The following is a 26,262-nucleotide window of genomic DNA, read 5'->3' as shown; positions in this document are numbered from 1 at the left end:
TTAAAGCAGGCAAATTTCCAGTCTATAAGGAGAAGCAATTAAATACTGACCAGGATGTAAATTCAAACTCTCACATTTCTCCATTGCTTGTTAGTTTAAAGTCTGTCTACAGAGGACATACGTGTTCACAAAAATGCAGGTGTACCATATTTTGCAATTATAAAATTAGCATTATTTTATTTGTTATCAGGCATATAGGTTTCTGGGTGATTTGTTCCTTTAATCTGAAGTGCTCAGCAAGAAACATTTTACAGCTCAAGAATAAATCAAAGAATTAAAGTAGTGACTTCCCCATGAAAATCCTCCCATTCTCTGCAATTGAATCCTAAACGTGGCTCTGATTCTGCAAAGAGATCCATCCAGGTGACCCTTTGCAACCACAACAGGTCCCACTGAAATCAACAGGGCACCTTACAGATTGTTTTGCAGAATGGGGAGTGTACCTATACACACGTGGGCACACACACATTTTCCTGTGTAATATAGTATAGTATGTATTAAATATGACAGTTTTAGCCCTGGATTATATCATCATACAACAACCTGCATACTGTACGACACAAAACCTAAAGAGAGACTAAAAACGCAGAAATGAAAGCATTTCCAGTTTCAACATGGCATAATAAAACTTGTGATTATCCGAGGATGCAGCACACACCTTGGAGATATATTGACATTCTTTTTCTTGTTTTTTCTAGATGTTCTATTTCTATTCCAATTTATATTTGATAAATTGCCTTCTCTTTTCTCCTGAGATCTCTTCTTCCTGAAAGCATCTTCTTGCTGAAAAGGTAAAAACATGAACTAGTGAGACGTGTCTATTATCAATGAAGTAACCTTGGTAAATTCATGTCAATGGTTTTATCTAGGCAAAGAACATTCACAAAATGACACTTTTAGTGGAAGATTTAGTGCCACTTTCCAAGATCACCACTTAATCTACCTACCCAAGATTCAGACCTTCATATCACTGGTAAATGTTGAGAGAGAAAAGTTTCTGAATCCCCAATGTGCTAGCATTTCCCCCCTTTCCTTCCCTTCCCTGCCCTGCCCCTGAGCAAAGTAGGGAGTGCAGAGGATGATAGGGGAAAATGTCTATACAATTCTTAATGGACTAAAAACTAGAAACATCTGCCTGATTTGTGATCAGCTTGTGGGAGAGTTCAGCAGCAATAAATTCTCTCTTCCCTCACTTATTGGTGGTGTCCCCTCTGTTTATCTGACATACTACTGAAGAAATAATGGAGATAAGTAAAACAGAAAATATTAGTAAATTTAAGTTTTAATTTATATTGGACTTAAAACAAAATAGACCACCACCAGAAACGCATGAAAAGCGGCAGAACATGGCCAAAAGCCACTTATAACTGCATTAACATTTTCTCAAAACAAGACTAGGATCCAGCAAATGTTTTCAATATGTGCTCCGGAAGTACGACATGTAATTTATTATAAAGCTTTTCATGAACAGATTAGATAGAACCCATTTCCGATTCTGCCCCCTGCTCTATCAGTGAATTTAGGAAGCCACTTAAACTCTCTGTAATGTAAATACAATACTTAGTGTTTGTAAAGCTTTTGAAATCTTTGGACAGAAGATGCTATCTTGCAGGTTTCTGGTTATTATTACTATTTAGCAATTTGTGTAAATGCATTCATCTTCTGTCATGCTCAAATTCAGTTTCTGGCACAGAGATTAGTCATAGGTTCCAAGGCTCCTGTATAACACAGGCCACAGAACTTCCCCAAAATAACCAGAGTGAAAGATAGCAAGATAGCTCTCTAACAAGGGTTGGAGAAGGGAGTTTCCGCACAACACTACTGATGCTGACACTTGTTGTTAGATTTAAGTCAGATGGTGTGAGAGTGTGTGTTTGTGCCTGCACTAATATTAATTACATGGAAACAAATGTGTTTGTGATATAGCCCACATTACATATAAAGCCTACTTGTGAACTCCACCAAAACATTTTGTATCCTTTTATAATCCAGTGTTAATACATAAAACTAGGACACGTAGAGTATCACAACCTGGGGGTTCTACTCATTCATTAGATGATCAGTAAAGTGATTTTAGGATTTATTCTTTACAGAATGTTTCTCTCTCTCTCTTTTATTTTAGGCATTTTAAATATGAAACTGAGAAGGATCATTTAATACAAACCTCAACTGAAGCAAGTTCCTGTTTTCCACAGCATGGTGTATCCTCCTTATGTCCTTTACTAATCTTTTTCTCAGTGGAAGGCTTTGTGTTAATCTGCTTTTTCAAAGTCTCACAGTTTTCTATTTCATTCCTGAGAGGCACTTGCTGGTTATTCCCTGGAGTGAAACAATACAAATAGTGTAACTTTGTATATGAGGCTCCCATTCCCTTCCCTGGCACTCTACCTTGGCCAACATTTTCAAATTTGGATGCTTCGCAAAACACTACGATTATAAATCATTTTTGTTTTGCTGCTTATCCCAAAAAAACAAAAATACAAAAGTTAACACTGCTGTGTAACATTTCTAAAACCAGCTGCAAGAGGCAGTTTTATATATAGCAGTACTTATATACACTTCCCCTACGTACCAACCCTACGTCAGTTGGTTCTTTAGTCCCTATGTACAGTTAGGGCCACACTGGGGGCACACTTAGCTAAAACTCTCAACCAGGCTCTCATCATCTTACATCTCAATTGCTACAACATCCTTTTCTCTGGCTTTAATAAATATAAGCTAGCCCCATTCACATTTATTCAGAATGCTACTGCAAACATCATTCTCTTAGTCCTCTTTTTACATCCAGCCACTGGCTCCCCCTTTCTCTATCACATCAAACATAAGCTACTTGTTTTACTTTCAAGGCTGTTCATAGCCTATCCCCACCCTACCTACCATCTCTCATTCACCATTGAGATGTCAGCTTCCACCGCCCACTGCCCCATCAGGCTTCCATAGACTACCTTTTACATTTTCAAACAAGCACACTGGTGCTCTCTCCCTTGCTGCCCCTCCCCACAAACATCCACAACGCTAGCATCTTGTCTACAAAGGGAGTTACTCTGGAAAGGCTATGTCTGATTAGCTCCATTTGTGGATGCTCTTATTCCAAACGATCTTGATCCACTTCTAACACGGATTAAGAAAGTGGATTAAGATAATTCAGAATAATGCACTCTCATTCTGGAATAAGAGCGTTCACACATGGAGTTAATCTGAAATAGTAAATCCGCTTTAAATTCACATTCTGCCTTATTCCAGATTAACTTTCATATGTAGACAAGCCCTTATTCACTATCTTCCTTCAAAACCCTCCTTAAAACTCCCTCTGCTGTGATGCCTACAAAAAACTTGTCCATGGTTAGGCTGCTAGTGGGCTGAGATCACAGTCCATCATGCTGCCAATGTTGCCATTGCTTCCTTATGCTCCCATCTATTTGTCATTATCTGTATGTCGTACCATACTTAGATTGTAAGCTTTTTGAGACAGGGATCTTCTTCTTTTGTTCTGTGTTTGTACAGCAGCTAGCACAATGGGATTCTGGGCCATGACTGGGGTTCCTAGGTGATATGGTAATATAATTAGCAAATAAAAACAACAACAACAACAAGGATGGACTTGGGCGAGGATTTTTGGTTGTGCAACTCTCCCCTAGAAGTCAGCCAAGTTTCCCTCACTGGCCGCTTTTAGGTAACTTAAGGTCCATTTATTCTGTTTGACCTATTATCAGGCTGGTTGGATCTTTTATTTTTAATTTTAACGTTCTACACTGATATTATTGTACAATACTTAATTGCATTATAAATGCACTGAATTCTTCAGCTGCAAAATATTAAGAAATACAGACATTTGAGATTACCCTGCGACCTAATGACAAGGCTTTTGGCTGCACTGCACATGGCATGCAAAAGGAACAGGAATACTAAGGTCGTGACTATACCACCGATCAAACCGCAGTGCTGATCTTTGGTGGGAAGGGTACGCCCGTCCCAATCTCATTCTTCAGTGCTCCTTATTAGCCAGTTTACTAGCAGTGCCTGCAACCTCTGAGGAACTCAACCCTCCCTCCTTTGTGAATGGCAGCATCACAGTGGCAGGGGCATGGATGAGCATGAAGGGGATAGGGAGGAGTAAAGAAGCATCAGAAAACAAAGCAATGAGCAAGATCAGAGACTGGAGCTGAAAAAACATGTTACTGGTCTTCTAAAAAATGTGTCACTGCTTTCCAAGATATAACACACAAAGTAAATTGTTTCCTGCTGACTTCTTGGTGCCACAAAGATTCTCTATAATTAACAGTCATGAATGTTTCATACTGGTATGATTCAGATTTAATTTATAGTCCCAAACCATCTACAAATTAAACCACAGAACTTTGGACAGCCAGCAAACCCTGAGAATGCCAGGAGTCAAGAAATAACTGAAACAAACAGCTTGTTTGTTTCACTGTTTGCTCAATTTAATTCTTAAAAATTTGATAATTAAGCAACCATGAGAACTCTGGAAATGTTCTATGAAGGAGTTATATTCAAAACAACAGACTTTAAAAAACTCAGAGCTAGTAGGTAAGAAAGAAAATCTGGAAAGAAAATCAAAGGGAAAAAGGAGTTTCGGAGAGAAGTTTCTCAAAGAAACAATATTAAAGGTGCAACAACTGACTATCCCAATGTGAAGGAAAGACAGGAACAACTGTAAGAGGCCAATATGGCTCCATCAGGAGCTCTTTCATGACCATAAAATCAAAAGGGAATTCTACAAAAATACAAATGGTTAAGGATTTACAGTAGGAAACAGCTTGGTTTAGGTATAATGCATGATCTCTCTGAACTGTAACTAAAGATATTTTCCCATGTATTTGGTTATGTTTAAAAGTTTAATCAATGTTTTTCAACTTTATTTAGCAGCTTCTGAAAATATAAACAAGGTTAATAACAACACTGTACCTCTAGAGCGTATGAAGCATTTCAAAGCACTTTATAAATATTAATTAAATTAGTTTGTCAACATGTCTGAGATGAGTAAGTAGTAGTACCGTAAATCCATTTAACAGATGAGGGAATACACGGGGTAACTGACTGGGTCAGGGTTAAATAGTTAGTCTGTGGCAGAGCTAGGAACAGAACCCAGATCTCCTTATTCCCAGTCCCATGTCTCAACCACCAGATAGCATAGAGTTATCAAGACTTCAACAAAAACAGACTTGTCAACTGCATATTTGGGATTCAATCAATGGATTTGCTTTTGCCACAGTCTCAGTGAAAACACATGTCCACAAGAAATATTCCTTTGACTTCCTAACCAACATTTCTCCTTAGTGTTCTTGTGCCTCTTCCCCAAGGCTAGTCTTTCAATCTAAAGTCATGAGCTAAATATCTCCTGAGTCTCTGATGGAAATGGCAACTTGTAACTCCTAATAATGTGAGAATTTCCAAATACCCTGGTGGCAGCTTCTGGCCCTTTCAGGTTACAATATTATTACAAAAGCCGGATGCCTAACTTTCAGAAATGCTAAGCACAACTCCAAATGAAGTCCATTTTTTTTTTTTTTAAGATTTAAATACTTTGAATATCTGACCAAGGGCAAATTGTATTTTAATCATATCTGTGATGAAAACATGTCTCTTAACTTTGTTTTAACCTTTATAAATATTATGGTGTGAATTTACGCACGGAAGCAACTGTGAAGTCTAAAGTTTTATCATATCCATATGATATGAAACTTGCTTTCAGTTTCAAACTTTCCCTTGAAGTTGCATCTAAGCCGCAGCTTTGATTTACAACACAAAGGAATTTTTCTGGCCAGATCCTCTTTCTTGCAAATCTGCATAAACATATCAAAATCAAGAGGCATGAGTAAAATATCCTCACACAGAGGGTGAAATCCTATCCCCACTGAAGTGAAGGAATGTTTTGCCATTGACTTCAGTGGGGCCAAGATTTTCACCCAAATTTCAAAATGAATTATATAAATGGAGAGATTACCATTATTTTTCCTGGAAACGTCTTGCAATTCTGGCTGTTGCTGAGGTGAATTTGACAAGTGACTTTCGGGTAGCTTCTTAGATGTCTTCAGAGGACAGAACTCCTGTTCTTTGAGCTCAGTTATATCTTCTGAAGTTTTAAGGTTAGTTTCCTTAGGAAACATACATGCTTGAAGATCCTCCTTCAAATCACACTCTGAAGAAGTACTTTTCATGAGAACTGTGTTTTTCAGTGCACTTTCTTCTTTATCCAGAAAATTTCCTGGAAGAGTTAAATTCTTCTGCAGGTTTACATTTATGCTATTTGCATATTTTAGGTGTAGCCAGTTCTCACTAACAATATCAGTGCAAATGTCCTCTTTTGGTGCTGAGATTTGGTTCTCTACAGTCTGATTCTGCTTTTCATCAGTAGTTGTAATGGCACTGCCAGGTATTGTGTTTGCTTTTTGTTTACTGTAGTAAACTGAACATTTGTGTTTCTTCTGAGAGTGGCTATAGGTTGCTGGACTTCTCTTTGCAGCATTCTGGCTTCGGCTGGATGGAGTGCCTACAGAAAGGAAGCCTTTTCCTTTGCCTTTATCAGAGGTGCTACAGGAATCCATAAAGGTCTTGCAGCTGCCCCTGGATATGAAATAAAGAATTGTTAAGGTGTTTTTTAAATATTTATAAAGCCATCATTAAATTACACCTTTTAAAAAAGTATTCAATGAGAGGCAGAGAGAAATATTAATGAAACATAAGAACTGGATTTCTACCTTCTTTCGGTACAAAACTCAGGAAGGGGCAATTTACCCGCTTCTGTCCTAACAGAAAGGAGTGCTCACAGTGTAAAGATTTCACTTAATGGCTATGGATTAAATTCTCACCCAAATTGCATACATGGCTCCTACTGTCTTCAAAGGCACCCACAAATGTGTTTCCAAGCGGAGTCAGCCCGAGGTATGTGCATCTTGTTTGGCCGCATAGGGATTTGCATTTTTAATCACATCTAGATTTCAATAATAGCAATGATCCCTACACAAAGGCTCTGGGCACCCTGATATTTAATTAAATATTACAATTTCACTGTGATTTAAGCATGAGCTTAAGTGCTTCGACCAACTCCAATGCACGCTCAAATGCTTGAATGAATTAGGACCTAGGTTCAGAGACTTGATGGCCAACAAAGTGCTTTCCATTTCTAACTTCTGTGACTGTTAAATATGAACATGTAATTCCCATCACACAGTAACAGTACAACAGCAGCTAGGTAGTGTGTTTACATTACCCACTTTACATTTCATTATCTACGTATTACTAACAAAACACAAAAGTAGTTATTCTGAGTTTTGTTCATCTGTACAGATTAAAACACCAGAGTGCACCTGATTTTGTCAGAATGCTGAAAACTCACTGAAACAACGAGGTTTCTTGGAACAGTATCTTCCTAAAGGAGTTCACAGTAATATCATAGTACAAAGATTTAGAAAAGGCTATTCTATGTTAAACAGAGTGCAGATGAGAGCACTTCAGAGGAAGAAGAATTCTTACTTGTAGGAATCAGAGCTGATTATATCCACAGGATTGCTGTTTTGCTGTGACGAAGAACTGGGATTTGGTCTCTGTCTTGATTTAATGAATTCTGCTAAAATGTACTGTGCTTGTTGGAAGGCTATTAGAATCACACCCAATAGGGACAAACTGCAAAAGAAAACAATAGGTTTCACTACATGCATGTCTTTAGACTAATGAACAAAACAGATCAATTCCATAGCAAGTATTGTTTTTCAGACTATGTGTTGGTAAATTCCAAACGCAAAGATACCTAACATTAAATTGGAGGAATGGGGTATGGTACAAACAAAAAGTTTCTAGAAGTAATAATTTTTACTCTTTTATTTTTAAGTTTCTGGAAGCTATGATTATTTTCTGACAAAACAATTAAACTATTCATTTTACAACAAAAACAAAATTCAAACCTAAAACAACAAGATAATTTGAAGATTGAAGCTAAACTGAGGACAGACATATTTTATTTTGCTTAGATATAGCAGAGATCTCAAAACAATGCAAGCTGAACAGGGCATAATGTAATAAACTATGTACTTCACATATATGGGATATGTACATGTATTTGCAGGAAGACACACAGGATGATCTATTAGATCCCCTCTCACTCAAACGTCTATGATTCTGTGGTGTTATTATTTCATAAGCACTAATAATGCACTCACTGCTACACAAGAGACAAATAAAAAAAAGAGAGTCACTCCCCCAAGCAGCTAACGAGCTAACCTAGACACCGATAAGACAAATTGCACTCTGGAGGCCCCAGAGGGGAGAAAAAAATCTCTTTAAAAAAAAAAAATTCTCATGCCTTTCTAGAGTGGATGCTAACATAAAATTTATTAGAAATATCAACCTTCATTCTTCTGGGGTCAGTATTTGAAGTCAAAGGATTTTTTCTGTATGGTATATAATAGCATGGGTGAATTATGGGTAATTTTTTGCTACCTCCTGAAGTAGTCTATATACTATTATTATCAGGAAGCAAAATACGTAGACTAATGGAAAATCGCTCTATTCCTATGTTCTTGCAGCATCTGTTAATCAGGCTTTTTCACTAAAATACTTTTAGTTTGTATAAAATGCAAACAGAATTAATTTGGATTTCCAGGCCACAGAATAAGCATGCACTGACATGTTATAGTATTAACATGACATTTACATTCACATCCTATCAATTCTGAAAACTAAGAGTGAAACTATTAGGATTTAAAGATTTGTATGAAAATGGCACCAGAAATCACCTACATTGAGAACAGTTTCTCACTTACATTATACAATATAAAAGGTAGAATAGTGTGTGTATGTGCGCGCACGCACAAACGCACACACAAACACAATTTACAGACCCAGAAGCTTATCTGTTGTAAACTGGCATAAGTCCACTCACTTCAACAGAGGTAAGCCAATTTAAACCCGCTGAGGATCTGACACACAAAATTAGCTAATGCACATACGCTGAGACACCTTTCCACCACAGCCTCTTCAACAGAATTTCTTAACAAAAATCCACATTAAACAAGAGTATGTTAAAAAAAGAGGATCTGTTTATTTGTTTTAAAACAATGTCATTAAAACCTATGTAAACCTACCAGAAATGCTTAGGGTAGATTATATGTCCATACAGCTCCTTTTGGTCTGCTCAGGTAGTGACAGAAACCACCCACATCTACTGCTGGGGATTTCCACAGCATGGAGGAGTGCTCAGTGGGATAAAGTGACTCCTGGGGCCAGAGGTGCTGGAACAATTTGTATAGTGTGGGGTGCTGAGAGCCACTGAACCAAACTGTAAAACCTGACTGTGATGGAAATCACTTCAAGCCAAGGGGTGAGGTAGCACCCCCACACCCCGCATCCCTAGTTCCAGCACCTATGTCTGGGGCATAAACGAGGCAGGAAGGGGAAACGGCTAACGCTTACTCTGCTCTAACTATCCCCAAGTGACATATGGTCCCATCGGGCTCATATTCACCTAGCACAAGTTAGAACACTTGGATGGAACAGAGAATCTGTCCATAAAATTTATGACTTTACTAATAGCTTAAACAACTTGTATTTGCATCCATGCTAACCATCTATAGTTATCTAATAAAATACTGCCATAGGTGTGTATGGCACTTTCCAGGCAGGAGAAGACATGTTCTTTCCCCAAGAAACTTAAAAGTTATAGGTCCAATCCTGTAAAATCCTGAGCATCCTCTATGTTCAGCACCTAGGTCTTTGAATCAGACCCTAATTACACATCATGACATTACACATTTCTCTAAAACTGACATTTTATATAAAGGTAGCAGCTGCTGACATGTAACTCAAAGAACCAAAAGCAACTATAAATCTTTGATAGATTGATTTTCTTTTCTTTTTAATTTGAGTGAGGAGTGCACAGCACAAGAAGCAAGTATATTACCTAACAAAGAGGACTGTGAGCCTCCAGAAAGACTCTTCCCAGCTAGGTCCTGGCACCACATCTGCACACAAGGGTAACAAATGGTGAGGAAGGGTCACGTTGAGTGTGAAGTGGAACTCTACATCAGCAGCAGTCACCAAAGTAAGCTCACGGATTACCCACGAAGAAGTAAAATCAGGGGTAAACCTGTCAACAAAATAAATGAGGCCAGTGTTATTTTTCTATAGTAAGATTTAGTTTTATTAAGATGTCATTGATTTAAAAATACTAAACAGTGATCATAAACAGCTTCTAATTTAATATGAAAAAAAGATGAGAGACAGCTGCTTGCTTCAAGATTGCCTCCTGCTGACCAGTTTATGTAGTGATGTTAACAATTACCTAAGAGAAGCACTTGCCTGCCTGCTTTACAACTGTAATTGTCTTGGCATTCTCTATGTGATGCACTATAAGGTATTATTTAATTTTGATGTTTCCTCCTGGAAAAGGAGAATGGATAATCAACAAATACTAAATGAAATTCTTTGTACAATGCTAAAATGTACAGACAGTTGAGAGTGCACTGTATTTGCTGTACGTAGACGCACAATTACTGCATTACAATCATACCCCTTTTTCCTTGTGTTTAAAATCTTGAGTTACACTTGCATGGACATTAGAAAAAATATTTAAAATATGTATTGGTAGAAGCACCTGACTAGCTGGTACTAATGACTGTGATACGCATAGAAAATCAGCAAACAAATGATAAAACAATGAAAAAAAAAGAAAATATATGTTGTTCATTTGTCCTGACAACCATTCAACTTTAATTTAGTAATACTTCACAGTGTAGTAATAAAAATACCATAGTATGCTTTGTAAAAATAATCTAATTTTACTATAGTACTAGCTTTTAATGTAACATTACTGAAAAGAGGAGAGCTTTATATGTCTATTCAAAAGAGACTGAGCTTCTTCTGTGGACTAATGAGGTGAGGTTCTTCTGCCATTTCAAATTCACACTTACATTAACTAATTTCTTGGTTAACAATCAATGCTTACACAATGCTGATCTCCCGCGAAGAGTTCTGAGCCAGGAAAAATTCCTGACAGTCTAACACTTCAAACCCATATCCTTGGCAACTGTACCCATTAATCTTCATAGATGATACAGTTATAGGAAGAGGCCCAATATTCTCCACTTTGAAATTCTTTGTGATAGATAAAATTTGCTTGCTGTCTTTCAATTCTAAAGGAAACAAAATTAGCATTTAGTAACTACACAGCACAGAGAGTAATTTTACTTTTTAATATTATTTTAGAAATTACTGCTTATAGTTCACATTATTTTAAAATGTTCCAAAACTGAGAGTTAGATTTTTCATTTGATAAATTGCATTTTGCAGTAACATACGAAAGAATTTGTAAGATCATCAGGCTTGTGTTATGACAAAACAGAATCTGCATCTGTTTTACTACTGTGCTGTCCAGTTTTACTTTGACAAATTCTATTTCATTAAATGCTGTAGGAGTATTAATGATAGGAAAAAAACAACAAAAAACAGATTAATTTCTATGCTGCTCCACATTCTTTTTACTGATACCAAAATATTGTCCAAAATGCTTTTTACTTAACGCATGAAGTGTTCTTTATCATTATGTCTACTGTCTGCACTAATATATATGGAGGTGATTTCTGAATTACAGGAAGGTAGTGGGGGGCATGCTTGATGGAAATGCTTTTAAAAGATGATTCTCTCACCATCTGGGCTTTTTTGTTGAAGTCAATACATGTAACTTACAGCATCCATTTCAGCCATCACAGCTAATCAAGGTTATGATTTTTCCCCTTTATGCTATTTCTGTGTAACACCAGCATCACTATAGTCACAAGCTAAATGGAGCATAGTAATGCGTTGCTACAGGATCAGAGATCTGTTTTTTGTTACTCACGTCGTCTGCAGTCCATGAGTGTAGCTTCTGGTACCTTAAATCTAAGTGACCCTCCTGCACCTGGCAGTCTTCCACCTACTTTTAATAATTCTCTGGCTCCAAAGCCTTCTACATTGACCACATCCAGAACAGTCAAGTTATTTCTGTCATAATATGAAAACCATGTAATCAGCTTTTGATACAGAAAAGATAACTCAGCAAAACCATCCCACTTCTATTACCATCTTGGTGCAAGTCCATCACAGTTCCCACCTCAGCAGCTGCAGAGGTCACGCAGCAGCAGAATCAGTGTGCACGCTGTGGATCAAATTCACGCCCATTCAGCAGGTCAGCCCAAGGCCTGTGCACCACTGAAGTCCCACTTAGGCTTTCTGAGCAGAGGTGATTTTCACCCCCTGTGCAGTGCAGAGCCAAATTCCATGGAGACCTTCCCCAAGATAGTGCACATGGAGCAGCTGGGAGCCAGAGGGTCTGCCACTGGATAGCAGCTGCCTCAACTGGTGAGAAGGGTGGGAAAAATTCCTCCCTTCTCTGCACTCTCTTCCTGCAGAGATCCCAGTACACAGCCTGCTATTTAGGCTGGGCTCTGGGTCCCTGGATTGGTCCCATAAGAGCCAATGTAGTCTACTTGATCACACTACTAACATTACTTGGATTCCTAACATCAAGGAGTTAGATGAAAATCACGTTTTAGTGATAAGAGCAAAATTAATAAACCTCTTCTTCTATAGTCACAGGAACAAAACTGATGGGAAATCGAAGGTATTATTCTGCAATGTCAACCACTGGAACTGTACATTTTTGTGTGTTTTTTAGTATGCTTATCACGTACAAAAAATCACTTCAATTAGAACTCTATTACAGTATCCACTTCCATAGGACACAAGTGCAAAGTGTAGATCAGATTCTGAAAATCTCTTAAAGTGAAATGGAGGTATTTAAAATGGAAATGTGGTGTATTTGTCTCTGCTGCAGTATTTGGCAAAATTATTTTCTTGAAGCTTATTTGTTTACTTATTGCTTACAAAAGCTAGGTTAAATTCAGAAGCTGGCCTACCTGATTAATATAAGGGAGGCTACTCTTTTGTAGTCAACTGGTGTAAAAACTACACCAACCCTTTGGGTTTCCAATGGTTGTAAATGTAACTGAAGCACCTCAGAACTGGATTTCATGTTAGTAAGGTCCTCCTGATGTGCATCCTGATAAACAAACATGCATTTATTTATTTATTTGGCATAACACATTAAAAAAACCCCATCCCAGTAAAGCAGACATTACATCACTGCTCAGCACTGTGTAAAAATATCTCCCGGGTAAGGCACAATTACTGCCATTTAGCTTATTTGTTTTATGAAAATTATTTCCCATCTGACAGCATAAACCCCATCAGATAAAGCTGTTATTTGATCAAAAGTTCACATGACAGCATTTCTTTTATTATGAGGAATGTATTATTTTATTTTTTTTAATCAGATTTTACTTGCTAATATGGAAAAGTATTTATTTTTGTACAGTGGCTTTCATATTAAAGGAATCCCCAAATCACTTTACAAAGCAGAGAGAGTGGTAGTGCACTGACTGTACAGGAGAATGTGGCAACCATTATGCACACAGCACTGGACATTACAACTTGATTTAATTGATGGAGGGATTGTTGGCAATTAGTATGATCATTTGAGCCACTAGAAACACACCACAGAGAACTCCTTAACATCATACCACCACCACCACCTATGCAGTAAGGCTGGAAATATGATCAAGTTAGGGGTTTTTTTGGAAGGATCATTTACTCTTTTTCACTATCTAAACAAAAAAACAAAACAAAACACACCCTAAAAGCTTTCTACGCCAGCACCGGGCCTCTCCTCTGACACAGAGAAGAACATTTAGCCACCTATAGAACTAAAAGATACATAAACAATAGTAAGGAAATGGGCTTTTAGTTTAAAGAGCGCACCTGGCCAATTTTTTTTTTTTTTTGGTTCAAAGAGTTTTTAAGCTTTGTAATATTTTATAAACCGAAAGATAAAATTACAAACCACAAGACATACAATTAACAGCTAACATTTATGAGAAGAAACACATATGGGGCACATTTGCAAACATAGCCTATAATTCTATACATGCAACTGTGTGCATGTAACCAGGTGTGATTATAACAACTGGTTACACAAACACAGTATTTAGGCACATTATGACACATTCAAAATTTGTGCGCACATAATTAATGACTGGGAAAAGGAAAAATTAAAATCTGTCCCCTAGTCTTATATAGAGAATAGCTGAGTGAAATTATCTGGCCTGCATCAGGCCATAGGTCATACTTCTGGCCTTAACATCTCTAGGTGAAATCCTGGACATACTGAAGTCCATATGAGTTTTGCCATTGACTTCAGTGTGGCCAGGATTTCATGCTACGACTCTATCTGCAGTTTTAATAATAAATGCACTGTTACAGCTATGTTCTCTTTTTCAATACTTGCTTAATGACTAGGATATGAGAAATGTTCCTTCCACCCTTTCAAAAGTTACTTCTGAAGTATATGGGGAAAATCAACTCCTAAGTAAAAATGGAAACTAAGGCAGAGAAGTTAAATGATTTCTCCAAGGTCTCTCAGCAAGTTGGGGGCCTGAGATGAGGAATCAGAAATCCAGATTTCTGGTCCTCTGTTCCAATTACTAGACCAATTCAATTTTCTTTTATTATAAAATTATAGCCAGCTCTATAGGGCAGAACCCCACAAGTACATGGTCAACATTAAAGCTAAACACAAATTTAGTATATGATTTGAACCCCGTGCCTTTTTGAAAGCACAAAGATTCCAATTTAAAAAAACAAACCCTGAAAAGCAAACTCGGGAAAAAGATAGAATGTCAAACACAGAATCTAACGCAAGATGAAAAAACATGATTGAATTTCTATAAACAGCATTCAGCAGCAAATGTAAATATAATGCAGCTAGGAATATATGTTTATTTTTCTAATTTGTCAGATATTTTTTCTGTAAAAATTAGACATCTTACCCTGTGTGCACACTCCTTCATGAGCCTAAATTCAGTGGTTGTGAAATTAATAGCTTGCACATTTGTGCCAAACCTAAATAAATCAAGACAAGAATTTAAGTATTTAAACCCAGTTTGTCAAACATCATTGCATACATTTTTGGAGAAATTACAATACTGTAATATGTTGGCACTTATTCTTAGGGCAAGACTACTTCTACCATTGCATTCTGGCAGATGTGGAATATTACGGAAACAAAGAGATCTGCATATTAATGGACTCCATGAAACTTAGTTGTAATGCATGTGCTGCTCCCTCAGAGAACAAGGTGACCTTTTGGCAAGGTCAGATTTTTTCTCCCCACAATATAAAATATTATAATCAAAGATTATACAAGAATCAACAACTGAAATTCCTAAGCAAGATGTAACAACAAAAGCAGAACACCCTTGGCCACCCATATAATCTTTAGGAAACATTTAGGATCAGAGATCAGTGAAAAATTCAGAACGAATAATTTATTCAATAAATGTTGTCCCTCTTTCTCTTCATGAATTTCCCAGGAATAGATTTGGTTTTCTCTAATTTATTTTTAATTTGCAAAAAAATGTTGCAACTAATTTTTGATCTGTCTGTGAACAATTCAGTTGCAAGTATTTGATATTTGTCACTCAGGCTGTTTGGAAAGGACACATAACTTACCAAACAGATTTTTGTTCAATGAGGATAAACACTGCTCTCAGAAGCAAGCATCTCATGTTCAATATTCATAAATATGAATTCAAAACTCACTTTCAATGCAATTCTGCAATATTTGCTTAAATTAAATCACTTCAGGGAACATTACTTCCAGCACTTACTAGAAAATTTGTAGAGAGTAAATAAAAAAGGGTGCAAATGCAAAGAACATTTGTTAAAAAATTGGAATGAATATTTGTGGACATTCTTTTCTAGAATTCACACAAATATAGCTATTAGTTTGAATACATTTAAAAGAACTATGATGTTCAGGAAGCAATTACAGAAGGATCTGGGCCTTGACTCAGCAAGGTACTTAAATAGGTGCCCAACTTTAAGAATGTGAGTAATCCTAATGATTATAAGAATGTGAGTGAGTAGTCAAACTGACTCAAGTCGGTCCCTTTCTCCCATCTCTTCCCCCTCTCCACACAGCTTATACCAGACAAAGAACTCATATGTCATGCAGAGAGTTGGCTTAATTATACTGACAAAAGAACTCATTTTGCTGATATATGCAGCATCTTCATTTGGGGGCTTTGCCAATGCAGCTATAGTAGCAAACTCTTTGAAGTGCAGACTAAACCAGAGAGTCTCTCTGTGTAGAGCAGTTCCCATAACCCTCCTACTCCTTTGAGTGTCCCTAAACTCTCCCTCACTGAACTCAGGCTGCCTTTATTTCTCCCAGAAGGCCAAATTCTGAGTCACATGCCCCCATTACAGACCCCTTGACTCCTAGCCTTCACCTGGGGAGGTAAGGCTATGTCCCAACCCCCAGAAAAGGCCAGCTCAGACTCTGGCAGGCATGTGTTTGTTGAATCCATGCCTTGGGGTTTATCATATAATAGCTGTATCCACAAATTCAGTCATATAACATACAACCAAGGTAGATTCGACGTGATGATTATACAACATCAAAAATGGGATTTAAGATTATGGGGAACCATGCCTCCAGGTAACTTATGATTTTTTAAAAAAGTTAAAACAAGTGCTGAGTAACAACGCTAAGAGATAGAAATAGATCACTAATAAGGAATATCAGTATTCTGAGATAACATTATATTCATTACCATTTGCTGAGCAGACTCAGTGATGCTTGGGGATCAGGATAGTAAGACAGAGGCAGAAGTTGTAGCGTAACTGGGAAGGATGAGGGGTTTCTTAGCACAAAATATTTTACCTAAACAGTTTGGGGGGAAAAAAGTTAAAACTACATACTTGTGTGCTAGAATTTTAAAACAAGGTAAAATAATTCAGCATTGGTAATACTAGCCTCATTTTCAAAGGAGTCTCAACCCGACTTCTCTTTTTGCACATTAGAATTTTACATGCACAAAACTACATGCAAAAGCTGGGCATGTGTGTACAATGTTTCTATGCGCAAAAGCAAATCATAGTGCTTGAAGAACTACACATGCAAAAAGAGAGGCTACCTTTTTATTTCCATTCAGTATCAGGTTATGCTGGTAGACAGGAATAAAATTTCCCCAAAGAAACAGGTGAAGTGTGTAAGACGCTATTCTTCCTCACTTAGAAATATGAATGATGGGGGACTACCTTGCTCATGCTATTGATTAATAATTTAACATAAACTGAATATTAAGATAATAAACAATATTTGCATATGAAGCCTTTCATCTCCATATGATAGGTTCTAACCAAGGCCAGGTTAGTAGTGACCAAAAGTTGCCCAATGAGAACTGAGTTGCTGGGGACAGTCTTGTTCCAAGACGACATACATCACCTGATAGTCCCAATCTGGGATATTTCACAAGCATAATATTCACTCTTAAAAGATGTATGCACGGTGTGATAAACATTAACAGGAAATTATAAACATCACTAATAGTAAAGATCATCACAGCCGGGAGCAGCCCTAGATGTTTTGCTGGCCAGCATGGAAAATGTTTTCAGGCCCCACGAGCCGTCAAGAAAAACAAACAAACAGCTAATCGGGAGGGAAGGGGGAAAAAATGAGTGGCACAGTTCAGTGTCCCCTGAAAGCTGGTGTCCAGGGTGACTGCCCTGTTTGCCAGCGCCTAGAACCAGCCCTGATCACGGAATAGCCAAACATACCGTTCCATGTTATTCATTAGTTTTATAATAAGCTACTCTACGCTAGCTGATGAACGCTTCAATAAACATTTCAGAAGGTGAGATCTACTGTGTATTGTTTTAATCCTCAATGTATGTTAATGTATTAAACTAGATACTTCGACAATTTAAACTGTCCTAGAGCCAATCAGATTATAAGAAATTGGTGTTTTGAGATGTACTGGCATGGAGTTTTCCAAAAGCCTTTTTCAAAACCAGTTTGAAAACAATATAACACTGTGTATTAATAATGTTGAACTGGAATCTTAATAAATTTAAACTAGCTAAAAATATACACATTTAGATAAAGCTTGAAAATAGTTATCATTACCATACTATTCTTAAGTGCAGTTGCACTGAAGTTTAATGTCAGGCCAGGCTCTGTAATCAAACGTGGCAAAAAGAAAGCAAATGACTCCTCTTCAGGCTTCTTTTGGTGAGCAATGCGAGACATTCCCAAAAAATTCCTCCTGTTTAATTGGTGAAAACAGAAAGCTTTGTTAAAACCAAAAGAAACTGAGTTTAGTCTCTGGACATGAATTTTCCAGGAGCACTTTGTTATGGTAGATAACCTTTTCTTGGGAAAAAAAAAAAGTCTTTAACAAAGTAATGCCCATAAGACTGTGACCCTGCATTAACCATCAATTTAAATCTATTTGTCCCTTACTCCTCTGCTTTCATACCTGTGACATGACTCCCCCCTGCTTGTACAGCTCCATTTTCTCATGCTGGAAGGGGGCTGATGTCAATGCTTCACCAACTTGACAAGGACTGCTCATGCACAGACACACACTTTTCCCTTCCCCATGTCCCCAATATGTCGCATCCATTAGGCAAAGGAAAAAAGAGCTTAAAACCTATTGAAAACCCCGACCCTGAAAAGGCTACTTTTCAACCTGTGGACAGAGAGGATTTGTGCAGCTACCATATCTGATCCTGTGACACATGCTTTGTCCTCTTTCAGAGTGAAGTAGCAGTGGTGAGGTTACTACATTCAAAATGTTATTTACATCCAGTGTTCAGGTATTTAAGACAACTATTGACATTGAGTTAAAATGGGAGACGAGGTGCTTAGCTGCTCTGAATCTCGGAACACCTAATGAAAAGACTAACTTAAGGCACCAGAGTCTGAAAGTTTTTGCTCTTATTTTCAAGTATACTACTATAGCACAGCAAAATTTGTTTCTTATAATACAATATGAAGTTTACTACTAGCTGCTGGAATTAAGAACGTGAACAGTCTTTGTACAAACCTGCAGGCCTCCCCATGTTTTATTTTCTGCCATCTTTCATAAAGCTCACTTGCAAGTTCGGAATCCACATTCCACGTAGAATGGTCCAGAGACAAACTCCCTTTCCAAAACAGATTTGCTAAAACGATAATAGATTTCCCATATTTTACTAAAACATCATTTACTACTTTTATCACTCTGCCCCATAACTTGAAGAACTGGTATCAATACAGAAAGCTATTACAAAAAAAAAAAGGTACGTGTGTGTAAATAGGATATTTGTACAACTAGTTGTGCATGCTTTTGAACACTCAAGTAGGACTTTTTTTTTGCTGTATCTTACATTTGGAATTTAAGGGCTATATTTCATCTCAGATTTTTATACAGAACTCTTAACTGATGTCAATGGGATATACGTATCATAGTTCAATATCTCTAACATGGTGCAAAATTATGTTATAGCACCTGCTAGTAGCCAATAATCATTTCCATTTTAGCGCCCCTCTTCCAATTGCTGATAATTTTCTCAAACAAACAAATTCCATTAAAGTCAAAAATATATTCTGAAAGTTAGAACTGGTTCAAGCATTTTTGAGTTCTGTGAGCAGGAATTAGAAATCTGGAATATTGTGTTTGCTACACATTACTAAAATCCATGCAGAGGAGCAACAATTTAAGAAATCAGGATATTCTTAAATGGCATAAAACTTACTCGTACTAACCATATATATATTTGTACTACAAATGCAGTAACAAATACAAATATTTTTTTAGCTACTTTTTCTACATTACCAAACTGCTAGTAGAGGCCTAAAAATAAAATAAACCTACCTGTATCAGACTTTCCCAAGTAACAGTGTATATCACAATGTGCTACGGCTTCAAAATGAAGATCCCCCTGCAGAAAAACAATGCTTGAATATCTGACAAAGCAACACTGTAAATAAAAGAAATCTAGATACATTTAACCAATGAACATTATAAACTTTAATCAATCAAATGTATTCAAGAACAGAAAGCCTGAAACGTTGTAGCCCTTGTTTTGGATGGATGATACACCGCTGTATGATTCTGCATGAATGGAGGTTGGATTGAGCTCCCTTTGAAAATCTCACTCAGTAGATCCTTCCCATCCCTTATTCCAGGGGTGGCCAACCTGTGGCTCCGGAGCCACATGTGGCTCTTCAGAAGTTAATATGCGGCTCCTTGTATAAGCACCGATGCCAGGACTGGAGCTACAGGCACCAACTTTCCAATGTACCGGCAGGTGCTCACTGCTCAACCCCTGGCTCTGCCCCCACTCCATCCCTCCCACCCCCTCCCCTTCTATGCCCTCATTCCTCCCTCTCCAAGCCTTCTGCACACCACAAAACAGTTGATCGGGAGGGGAGGGGAGGCGCTGATCAGTGTGCAGGAGGTGCTGTGTCAAGGTTCCTTCCCCACTCTGAACTCTAGGGTACAGATGTGGGGACCTGCATGAAAGACCCCCTAAGCTTATTCTTACCAGCTTAGGTTAAAAACTTCTCCAAGGTACAAAGTTTTCCTTGTCCTTGAACAGTATGCTGCCACCACCAAGCATTTTAAACAAACAACAGGGAAAGAGACCACTTGGAAAAGTTGTCCCCCAAAATATCCCCCCAAGCCCCTACACCCTCTTTCCCGGGGAAGGCTTGGTAGGAATCCTCACCAATTGCTACAGGTGAACACAGACCCAAACCCTTGGATCTTAAGAACAATGAAAAATCAATCGCTTCTTAAAAGAAGAACTTTAACTAAAGAAAAAGTAAAAAAGAATCACCTCTGTAAAATCAGGATGGTAAATACCTTACAGGGTAATCAGATTCAAAACAGAGAGAATCCCTCTAGGCAAAACCTTAAGTTACAAAAAGACTCAAAAAGAGGAATATACATTCCCTCCAGCACAGCTTATTTTACAAGCCATTAAACAAAAAGAAAATCTAATGCATTTTCTAGCTAGATTACTTATTAACTTTACAGGAGTTGTAAGGCTGCATTCCTGATCTGTTCCCGGCAAAAGCATCACACAGACAGACCGACCCTTTGTTCCCCCCACCTCCAGATTTGAAAGAAAGAATCTTGTCCCCTCATTGGCCATTTTGGGTCAGATGCCAGTGGGGTTATCTTAGCTTCTTAACCCTTTACAGGTGAAAGGATTTTGCCTCTGGCCAGGAGGGATTTTATAGCGCTGTATACAGAAAGGTGGTTACCCTTCCCTTTATATTTATGACACACTGGGAGCTCATGAGGGGCTGCTGACGTATTACTGTGGTTCTCTGGCAATGTACACTGGTAAATTCTGGCTCCTTCTCAGGCTCACGTTGGCCACCCCTGCCTTATTCTATGATTTACTATTCTAAAAAATCTAATACCTATTAATGAAGATTACTAGGCTCTAGAAACAGTAAGATCTAAAAAACCCAGAACCTTAATTATGCTCCTTTGAGCATACATATGATGCAATCTTTAATTACATAATCATATACTATTTTCCATTGGGCCCCTACTTCAATCAGTGCATAGGATATGGACATACCAAGGGGAAGTATTAAGGTGGCATGGGCAACCATAAATCTGTCATTTCCCCACTTTTGAGCACCTGGTTTTGCCAGCTAAATAACGTTAACATAGTTTTTTGTATGCAATATACAAACAAGTCAGCGGAATACAATACCTTGGACAGAGTTGAATAAATCCGTAGAGGTATTGCAAACATCACTCCTACATTTGTAGCCAAAAATACATTGGAAAATACATTTATTACAGTGTCTTTGACACTGAGCTTCAAAGAAAATACATTCCAACAGCCTGGAGGTAGAGTCAAGGGTTCAGCGAAGTTCAGAATCTAGAAGGAAACAATCAGATCATATTGGCCAAAAATTGTGGGGGTTTTTAAAATCAAAACTGCAAGAATTATTTAAGTGTACTTTTGAATATGAATTATATATTTCTAAAGGTGATATTTGCTCCTAATTGTTTTGCTTCTACTATCATGAAATTCTTAACTCCTACATACACATACGTAAAAAACATTGGTCATGAGGGTAAACTATCAGGACACTAAAGTACCTTTGTAAATACAACTGCATTTGATTTTTAAAAATTCTAGGCACGTGCATTTGTACACCTAATTTATGTTTGAAACTACTGTGATTTTACAGATGAATCTGGGATCTGAGTGCACAAATGGCTAATTCTATGCCTAGTTTGTCATTTGAGCATGCACACATCAGCGTTGTTTGTTCTAATGAAGCAATTACATGAAAAATTTTGCCTAAACTTCTAAAAATAAGGCCTCTCTTTTCTAAAATCTTTAATAACTTTGCACAAAGCTCATCCATTCACCAAAAGATTTCCAATATAGCCTATGAAGAGAGTTTCACCCCTAACATGTACCAATAGCATAAGCAGCAATTGTGAGAGCATTTACAATGACAGGGCAAAATTCTGTACTTTAATGCCCATGTACAACTGCCACTGCAGCCAGGATTTACTCTAACATATACTAAAACAATCACACCGAATAATGGACTGTAGTCTTCTGGAGCCTGATAAAGGCACACAGCACTTTTCACTAACTCCCACCAAATTCAATATGAATTGAGGACACTCAGTTCCCCAAAGAACTTGCTCAGCATTTTGAAGGACTGAACCCTTTTACATTAAGGAAAAGACATTTACAGGATTCTAAAATAAAACTTACCTTTAAAATGTTCTTAGTCTCTCTGGCTACAAAGACATCATTTAGTTCAATGCTAAAATCAAAATTGTTTGTAAACCATATAGACCAAAATCCTGAAGTATTATGATGTGGCTCTATGTGAAATAATGCTGCAGCAGGGTCAACTCCAAAATACCTGTAGAAAAACACAGATTAAAAATGCATGGGTCCTTGAACATGGGAAGCCATTCAGACAGCCAGACAGATAAAAGTTTCACTGTTGGGAAATGAGTGTTTTTAAGGACTCTGGAGGAAGAACAAATTATTATATTAAAGATCAGAAGACAAAGTAACTCTAAGAGGGATGGACAGCTAGTCATACTTCTGTCTCGCTACTTTAGAGTACAATGCTGCCTAGTGCTTTCCCTCTTACAATGTGGTAGCTGTGATAACACTACTGAGTCAAGACTAGAAAAAACGTTCAATTTCCAGTTTTCCATTACAGTACTGTTCCTCTAAAGTAGGAAAAAGAGAGCTGTAAATTTATCTCAGATTCTAAAGCAGGCCTATGTGACCATAACTGTTTTGTATTTCATACACGTGAACCTTCAAGATTCAGTAAGAAGAAATCTAAACTATTATATGAAATGCCATGGGGTTTTATTTTGTTGAAAGACACAGCAAAGATAGGCAGCAGTCTGTACACTTGTGCTTAGTACCATTAAGTGAGAAAGTTAGCTTGCTTTGACTCTACAGCATATATTTGAGCACATTTTACAGTTTCCTTACAATTCTAGCGAATGTTTAAAAAAATCCCACCATCAACCTACCCTTCCATCACAGGATGGGAAAGACATGCTTTTAGTGTTGTAGTGCCTTCTAATGGATTCATCTTCACATCACTAGTATAATGGCTTTCATTGTCACATGATGCAGCTTTATAAAGGAAAAGTAAACATATATATTTGAATAAAATCTCTGTAATAAAAATGCTTTTCATGTGAGGATTTCAAAGATCTGTACAAAGGAAAGTCTGTATCAACAGCTCTATTTTACAGAGGGCAAAATCAAGGGATGTGAACGTTAATATTCTGATTTTTAGATGTGCTGAGTATTGACTTAAGACATTCATGGGTGCTCAGCACTTCAGAAAATCAGACCATAAAACTGATTTGTCCAAGATCAAACAGGGAGTCAGTGGCAGAGCTCAAGTCTCCTGACTCCCCGTCCGCTACCCTAGCTACTGAACCAAGCTGCTACCCTCAAGAAATAAAAGGCATGCCTGGGAAAATAAAAAACTCACTCTACTCCTCTTCCACTTTCTTTGCCTGCTCTTTCTTAGCAGGATGAGTCCCACACTCATTATGAAGTAAACTCTTTGAGCAAATGTATTTTGTCGTCCCCATCACCACTCCCAAAACAGACAGACAAAAAGAAAAAAACACATGTTTTTATAAGAAGCAGAGGAAAGAATTTGGAAGCACTGATCAGGAGGGCGAAAGCATAAGAAAAACGTGTAGAGCACTACAGAGTACATAAGTGACAAAGTTTGCATGACAACAGTGATCCGAGTCAGGGAAACTAAATAAGAATTTCAGTAATAATGCAGTAGATCAGCAGTTCTCAAACAGTGGGTCACGACCCTGTTTTAAAGAGGTCGCCAGGGCTGGCATTAGACTTGCTGGAGCCCGGGGTCAAAGCCAAAGCCCGAACCCCACCACCCAGGGTCAAAGCCAAACCTCAAGGGCTTCAGCCCTGGGTGGCGGGGCTCAGGCTTCAGTCCCCCTTCCTGGGTCATGTAGTAATTGTGGTTGTCAGAAGGGGGTCACGGTGCAATGAGGTTTGAGAACCCCTGCAGTAGATCATCGACATGGTCTAGTGGTAAGAGCATGGGGCTGACTGGAAACAGCAACTTCTAAACGTTAACCCTAGCTCTTCCACAAACATGCTTTGTTGACTCAGGCAATTCTCTCAAACCATCCTTACAAAAACTGCCATAAAAATGTACCACCCAAGCACAAAAGTGTACTATTTAAGATTTTTAAAATAAAAGAATCATCCAAATGATTAAAGGGAACCTAAAAGGTACATGCAACAAATGCTGACAATCAGCTGACAATCTTATTAGTCACCCACTCTCTCTTCCTGTTAATATTGCCTGTACTGAATCTATGATCAGGGGTGTGTGTATGTGGGGAGAGAGAGCGCACACGTGTGAGAGTTACAGAATGATACAAAATAGGATGGAAATAAAATAAGTACAAAGAATTCTTCCTCCTCCTAGCCCAGTATGTTTTAAGAGAGCAACGCTGCACAGACAAGTTCGTCTTGAGCCTTTTCAGAGTACCTTATAAGTACCTCGATATGTACCTCATGTAACCATATTATATACATAAAATATACATACTGTACCTTTGCAAACAATGGAAGCAACTTTTGTAAAATTTGTGGTTGAAGAAGGAAGTTGTATTGGCTCAAACTGCACAGATGATGTATCCTTTTGTGAGAAACGCTGTATGTCCTGCATTAAAATAATGCATTACCAATCCCTGTAGCACTATTACCATTATTATTATATTTTTAGTATTTAATTCATCTTCTTGACAAACTTAGAAGGAACTGTCATTTATCGTATGTGATGAATAGTTTTGTGGCTTTTACTTAGGTTAACGGGTACATTAAAAATCATTATCTGAGCTGTCGTTTACAATCTACAAATGCTGCTGGACACGTATACAAACTTAAAGGTGGTAAATGCGTCTTAAAATAAAGAAGTGTGCTATTTGGCGACAGCAAAAAAGTAAGTAGTAAAGCTAGTTAACATCCTAATTAAATTCAATACCTCCGAATAGGATTGCATGAAGAACGTAATTACCTGTATCTGTAAAACGCTGTTCCCTGAATGCAATACATACATGTTTACTGTGGAATCATCTGTCCAAAAAAATGAACATCTAGATAAGTACCAAAGATCAAAGTACTACTGCTTTGTCAGACAGTAATATGAGAAACAATATCAAACTTATTTAAATGAAAATTAGGAGATAGAATAATTCTATGTGAAAAAATGTCTCTTGTAAAAATTAGAAGTTAATCACACATTGGGCCTGACTCTCCTCTCACACCATTTTATGCTGGTGTAAATCCACCATGCCATATCTTCGGCCCTAATTGGGACAAAAATCAGCTAGAAAGCTGGCATTATTACCAGCTCCTAAATTCCCAGCTGGCACACAGCCCTATCCACAGAGCCAGCATAGCCTCCCTTTTTCCAGGCCATGGTATAGGGTAGCCCATAGGGATAGGTATTTGCCAAGTAAGACGGGGTATTAAGTTAAGGCAGAACCATTACAAGGCCTGTAAAACAATAAGTTAGGTAACAAAGCATAAGGCCCAAAAGCCTTAGCATACGCAGTAACTAGGAGTAACCCTAGATTATAAAAGAGACAAGACAGAATGCAGTAATAACTAAACTGCTGACAGGTAACCACAAGATGCCAATTTATACCAGCTTGGGATATTTTAAGTAAGGTACATCAGCAGAGGTCTGACCACAAGAGTACCATGGTAATTAACAAGCTTGAAATAAACAGGCTAGTAACCTATGGGAGAAAGGCACCCCAACATTAGTAGGGTGAGGAAATACACATAAGGAAAAGAGGA

General features: G+C 37.7%; 1 protein-coding gene across 1 annotated transcript in view; it reads right to left on the bottom strand.

Annotated features, from left to right (window-relative positions):
- Window positions 1-26,262, bottom strand: part of TMEM131L (transmembrane 131 like) — a 130,231-nt gene that overhangs the window by 20,442 nt on the left and 83,527 nt on the right. The window contains exons 11-28 of the mRNA XM_074951027.1: window positions 25,475-25,533; window positions 25,012-25,120; window positions 23,430-23,535; window positions 22,642-22,795; window positions 21,613-21,783; window positions 19,752-19,818; window positions 18,942-19,059; window positions 18,020-18,158; window positions 16,665-16,774; window positions 14,877-14,949; window positions 12,909-13,051; window positions 11,852-11,994; window positions 10,961-11,147; window positions 9,917-10,102; window positions 7,495-7,644; window positions 5,966-6,585; window positions 2,165-2,319; window positions 659-783 (exon numbers count right to left, since the gene is read on the bottom strand). Of these exons, the coding sequence (XP_074807128.1) occupies window positions 659-783; window positions 2,165-2,319; window positions 5,966-6,585; window positions 7,495-7,644; window positions 9,917-10,102; window positions 10,961-11,147; window positions 11,852-11,994; window positions 12,909-13,051; window positions 14,877-14,949; window positions 16,665-16,774; window positions 18,020-18,158; window positions 18,942-19,059; window positions 19,752-19,818; window positions 21,613-21,783; window positions 22,642-22,795; window positions 23,430-23,535; window positions 25,012-25,120; window positions 25,475-25,533 (2,815 nt within the window). The remainder of the gene's footprint in view (window positions 1-658; window positions 784-2,164; window positions 2,320-5,965; window positions 6,586-7,494; window positions 7,645-9,916; window positions 10,103-10,960; window positions 11,148-11,851; window positions 11,995-12,908; window positions 13,052-14,876; window positions 14,950-16,664; window positions 16,775-18,019; window positions 18,159-18,941; window positions 19,060-19,751; window positions 19,819-21,612; window positions 21,784-22,641; window positions 22,796-23,429; window positions 23,536-25,011; window positions 25,121-25,474; window positions 25,534-26,262) is intronic.

Source organism: Natator depressus, chromosome 4 (assembly GCF_965152275.1).
Source record: "Natator depressus isolate rNatDep1 chromosome 4, rNatDep2.hap1, whole genome shotgun sequence".
NCBI classification, from domain to species: Eukaryota; Metazoa; Chordata; order Testudines; family Cheloniidae; genus Natator; species Natator depressus.
This window is presented reverse-complemented; position numbering and strand designations above follow the sequence as displayed.